Raw genomic sequence first — 5,401 nt, forward strand, 5'->3', positions numbered from 1 at the left:
ATTTGATTTTTAAAGTAAATATATTTTTTTTAAATTTTTTATATCATTTGATTTTTAAAATAAAAATTTTTTTTTGACCCACCATTACCCACCATCACCACTTATTACCACCCACCACCACCACCAACCATCACTACCCAACCCACCATCACCACCCATTTTAATTAAACAAATTTTAACAATTTTTGAAAAAAATAAATTTTCAAAAAAATGACGTATTAATCGACCATTTTGAATCGGTCATTTTTAAATAAAATCACGATTTCATAAAAAATAGCCACATAAATCATCTTTAAGATGAGCCCAGAACGAAGTCTATATCTTTATTTTTCTGGAAGATATGAATTTTTAAACATTGGGGAAAAGAGGCTTCAAACGCCGGTAACACGCCAATTTTAATATAGGAATATTGCGAGATTAGGAATTTTTTACGTACCAAAACAATTTCACCAGTTACGCTCTTTTTCTTCGGTGGAACGATTAATTTGCATATGTCCTCGCAAATATAATATACAACTTGCAAAATAAGTAATAATATCTCTGCTAGAAGAAGCAAGCTACTATATATTTTTATCACATTTGTCTGAAAAATTAGAGATTTTTTATGAGAACTGCATGTAATATGTTAATGGAAAAATATGTGTTTATTATATTAATTTTTTGGTAAATCTTTAGAAAAATTTATACAACTTGGATGAATTTGATTATGATATATGTTATAGGAGGTTCATTTCTGAGTAACTTTGCCTTAATAATTAAATGGTGGACTTTTATAATTTCTGAGATATTCAAAGTTAAACACAAGGTAAATCTCTTGTTTAAAGAAGGCTCTAATGATCTATATCAATCTCTATAATATCAAAATCTATATAAAGATCAAGGTCAGCCAAGTTGTATAAGTTTTCTTTTTTTTTAGATTTTTATTGTCTATCTTTCATGTGTGACATATTTTCGCTATTTTAAAGTTTTTAAAAATATTAAGAAATTCTTGAAACATCTATCTACATTATGATTTTATAGTTATTTTAATAAACATTGTTTATTAAATATTTTATTTTCAATTTTGAATAAAAATAAGCGAAAGAATTGTTTGTAATTTTTTTTTTACAAAAGAAAAAATCTTTTAAAGATTTTAGATATTTCAAAGTAGATAAGTATTTAAAGAAAAAAAAAATAATTTAATAAACATAGGTTTGATACATCTGTATGAGTTGTTAGTTTCAGTTTTTTGTGACCTCTCGAAGCTCGAGCTCTACTTACTTTTTATTAAGAGTAGAAACCCAGATAAACAATTTTGCTAATTATATAATTATGAACACATATTATTTTCTTTCAAATGTAACTAGTTAGAAGATTAACACTTCTTCTAGAGTATAAAATTTAATAGATTTAAAAACTTTTACAAAAATGAACGAGAGACAGACAGGTAGATAGAAAAAAGACAAAGAAAAATATACCGAAAACGGAGAGAGAACATTTATTTTAATATATTTTTATATGAAAATATGTCAAATAGTCTGTCCAGAAAGAATATAAAATTTTCGTTGTTTTTATAAAAATATATTTTGATATTACTTCAGCATTTTTTCCTATCATGACTCGACAAAATGATAAATCCAAAATTATAAATAAAATTATTGTTTTCTTCTGTCAAAAATGTATCCCAAAATTATATTTCTCGAATATTAAGACTATTTTAACTAGGATTTGCGGATTCAGTAAGCAAAATTGAGTAAAAGAAAAAGATGAATCCAACAATCCCTGCGTGCTTCCCACATTGTCTAAAATGCACGAACTTCTTTTGAATATTTATGTAACATATATTATCATAAGTTTATTCTTACAGTTTTCTTTTCTGAAAAAAGAACTGCTTTTAGGTCTCTCAAAAAGAAATATTCTTATTTGTTACAAAAAATTGAGTTTACTACACAGTATTGGCGTTTATTGCAAATGAGAAAGAAATATAATTTGTTTTACATACCTGATTGCTTTCGTTATCCATAACTGTTTCGCACTGGGATACGTTAAATTTCTTTTTAGTCTGTTCTCTAATGATGACTCAGTAGTTAACTGTAAATAGTCGTCAAATATCTTTTTAGATGTTTTTAAAGAAAAAAAAAACAAGTTTGTGGCAAAGGGAGTTGCTAGTTAAGAGAAACTTCTTCCCATGAATCAGAAATTGTACGATGATGCGACTCTGCTGTGTAGTAATAAATACAGCGCGGAACAGCTGGTGCACAGAGTAATCTATTTTTTATTTTTTATGTAGCTTGAATAGAAATATTATTTTTCAAAATCCGAGTTTCTATAACTCATCATCAATAACTCATCTTATCTTATTGCATAAAAATATTACTTTCAACTTTGTTTTTTATTAATATATTGACATAAAAAGAGATATTATTATGCAAAGTTTGAATCTGTAATTGATAGCTAAAATTCGGAATTCTACTGTGTAAGAAAACTGAAAATTTATAATTTTGTTGTCTATAGCATGAATCTAGTTATTATACAGATGGTCTGAATTTATAACTGAGACTGAGACTAAATTTTAACAGTTTGAATTCATATTGTATATACATGAAAAATATCTTTAGTTTCCCGTGTAGCTTAAATAGAAATGTTATTTTATTGGTTTTTCACATTTTTTGGAATTTTAATGGACTGACTTACATATTGCAGACTAACACATGATTTTCTACTATATACGTCGAATATGTATGGTTTTTATTAATTTACGACGAATCTGTACGGCTTTATGTAATTTTAATTTCTGTTATTGTGATCGACGCTTTTTGTTATTTAAATTCTTGTTTTTAACATCGCTGATGTTAACTTACTGTAGATCGAAATGTTCGCTTTTAATCTTTGCAAATATAATATATAATTTTCAAAATAAGCAATAATAACTCTATCAAAAATAGCAAGATAAACTATCATGATTCTCACCATAATTGTTTGAAAAATTAGATTTTATTATAATATCGACATATAATATCATCAGTTGAAAGCGGAAGATTCAGAAAAGAAAGGAGAAAGAGAAACAACTTATTTTAATATATTTTTATTAAAAAATGTTTTGAAGAAAAAGTATAAATTTATGAATATTTGTAACGTTATTGTAAGCAAATTTTCTTTATAGTTTTTTTTCAAAAAATAATAAAATTTTGTTTCATTTGAAAAGGAATTTAAATTTATAATTTTTATTTGTTATAAAAATTGAGTTTATAACATAGTCTTAGTATTTATTACAAGTACGAAAGAAATAGAATTTGTTTTACGTACCTGATCGTCTTCGCTATTAGTAACTATTTCATACTATTTTGACACAATGAATTTTATTTCAGTCTGTTCTGATAAAGTGTCAGTAACTAACTGCAGTCAGAATGAAGCACGCAGTCCTCCTTGACCGAAAGCAAGTTCGCTTTATAGGAGAAAGGGGGTTGTCTAAAAACTTTACCGCCGTCGAAAAGAGATAGCACAATACGACTTTGCCATGTTGACAAAAACGCAACGCGGAACGGGCGGTATTCAATATTATATAAAACGTTTATTTTATTGCATGTAATGCAAGTGTAAAATAAATTTTTGCATTGTATGTTTTTTGTAATATCTGTAATTGATTTAGTGCAACGTTTTTTAATTCGCGGAGAGATAAATAGCGAGCTAAATTTGTCGAGGTATATCATTAGGAGCACATTCTTCAGCGCTTAGCGTAGGTCAGTACATACATATCATGTAGGTATATCACCCATACGCAGAAGTGAAAGGTAAAGTCCTAAAGCAATTATTTTTTATTTTGCTGTTTTATAAAAATGTTGCAATGACGATATCGTTTTGGTTAACATAAATGTGAACACAATATAATTTAGGTAATTTCCATAATGTTAAAAATATTTTTTATCTCGCCCCTTACTCACTTTTTTAATTAATTTTAAACTTTTTCTTTTTTCTTTTTTTTTTTTACTTTCTACAAAAGTTTCGCAGCACACTTGGAGAGTCTTTGCGACATCCCATATGTCTTGCGGCATGCTGAAAAACTCTGGTTTATTATATTGTTGTTAATTTTTTAGCAAGATAACAATTTAACTATGTTTTATTTTACGGTTGACTTTCACAACGCACAAGATGTTTTACTAGTTATTCCGTTTTTCTCATTGTTCTGAAGATGGCTCAAAAAAGAGCTGAAACGTTCACGTATTAAATTGTATTTATCTACTAATATATTTTTTTTAAATACGTTTTCAACCGGTTTATATTGGCTTCATTCGTAGTTATTAAAATAACAAAATGTGTATAGTGAAAAGACTGTTCACAGAAGTACAATAAATTATTGAGTCAATTACTTTCGCCAATGTAAACTGGATTTTTGGTGAATCTTGAAGTGGCAAACTAGTTTCAGTGACTGATTAAAATAATCGTAAGAATTAAAATTGTTTTGTGAACAGTCTTTTCACCATACACATTACACAGTTTTTAAATGGCAATAAATTTTAGTTAGCGTTACATCAACACTTAAAAATTTAGTCATCGCGCGTCACCCAATCATTTGAACTTCACTGATTTGTTTTTTTATTATATCTTAATTAGGTATATATTCCTCGGATATATCTAATAATAAATAAACATTTCTTTATATTTAATATATTTGGTAATTACATAACATAAGTAAAGAAAATAAAAATGGCTATGCTTTTTAATATAATAATAAACTACATCGTAAAATTTTACGGGCAATTTATAAATTTCGAATGTATCACTTTTTAATCATCTGGATAGACACCATATTTGATGAAATCTTTCATGCACTTTATTGCTGCATTAGGTAAATGTCTAAAATAAAAAAAATATTTACAATAAACAGAAATAATAAAATAAAAAGTATTCTATTATATACAGAAAAATAATAATTGTAAAACAACAGTTTTTAGTATTGTTAATACATTTGCAGTGAATTGTTTTGCAACTTATTATTACATATTTAAAAATAATACATTAAATGTATTAATTTTTTATTGGCGTGATTTACATACCTTAATATTTTAGAAATAAACAGCCAATATGAGGGTATACTTTGATTTTCATAATTTCGTCTTTGCGCGTCAATTATTGACGAAGCTACTTCCTGCGGTGAAAGTTCTCCCATTAACCATGGAAATCTGTAATATGTGTGAATAAAATTGAATCACTTGTCATTTGTTCGCTATAAATACTTTAGTAAATAAATGACGGTGTTTATATATAAAAAAGATCTATTACAAAATAAAAAGAATAATATTAAGAAAAATAAAAATTTTTTTCAAATATATGACAATAAAAGAAATGAATTGAGCGTATGATATTGCAAAATATTTGTTACAATAATGTATCGTTGAAAACTTACCTAATTTTTGGATTTTTA

General features: G+C 26.3%; 2 protein-coding genes across 2 annotated transcripts in view; both read right to left on the reverse strand.

Moving 5' to 3' along the window:
* The window catches only part of LOC105452902, a 17,740-nt gene extending 15,591 nt beyond the window's left edge, over positions 1-2,149 (reverse strand). Inside the window, exons 1-2 of the mRNA XM_011694454.1 lie at positions 1,982-2,149; positions 437-583 (exon numbers count right to left, since the gene is read on the reverse strand). Coding sequence (XP_011692756.1) covers positions 437-583; positions 1,982-2,002 — 168 coding nt within the window. The 5' untranslated portion in view covers positions 2,003-2,149. The remainder of the gene's footprint in view (positions 1-436; positions 584-1,981) is intronic.
* A 2,531-nt stretch (positions 2,150-4,680) lies between these two features.
* Positions 4,681-5,401, reverse strand: part of LOC105452903 (short-chain dehydrogenase/reductase family 16C member 6-like) — a 5,106-nt gene continuing 4,385 nt past the window's right edge. Inside the window, exons 7-9 of the mRNA XM_011694455.1 lie at positions 5,384-5,397; positions 5,034-5,159; positions 4,681-4,833 (exon numbers count right to left, since the gene is read on the reverse strand). Coding sequence (XP_011692757.1) covers positions 4,764-4,833; positions 5,034-5,159; positions 5,384-5,397 — 210 coding nt within the window. The 3' untranslated portion in view covers positions 4,681-4,763. The remainder of the gene's footprint in view (positions 4,834-5,033; positions 5,160-5,383; positions 5,398-5,401) is intronic.

Source organism: Wasmannia auropunctata, unplaced genomic scaffold (genome assembly GCF_000956235.1).
Source record: "Wasmannia auropunctata unplaced genomic scaffold, wasmannia.A_1.0 LD336026.1, whole genome shotgun sequence".
NCBI lineage: Eukaryota > Metazoa > Arthropoda > Insecta > Hymenoptera > Formicidae > Wasmannia > Wasmannia auropunctata.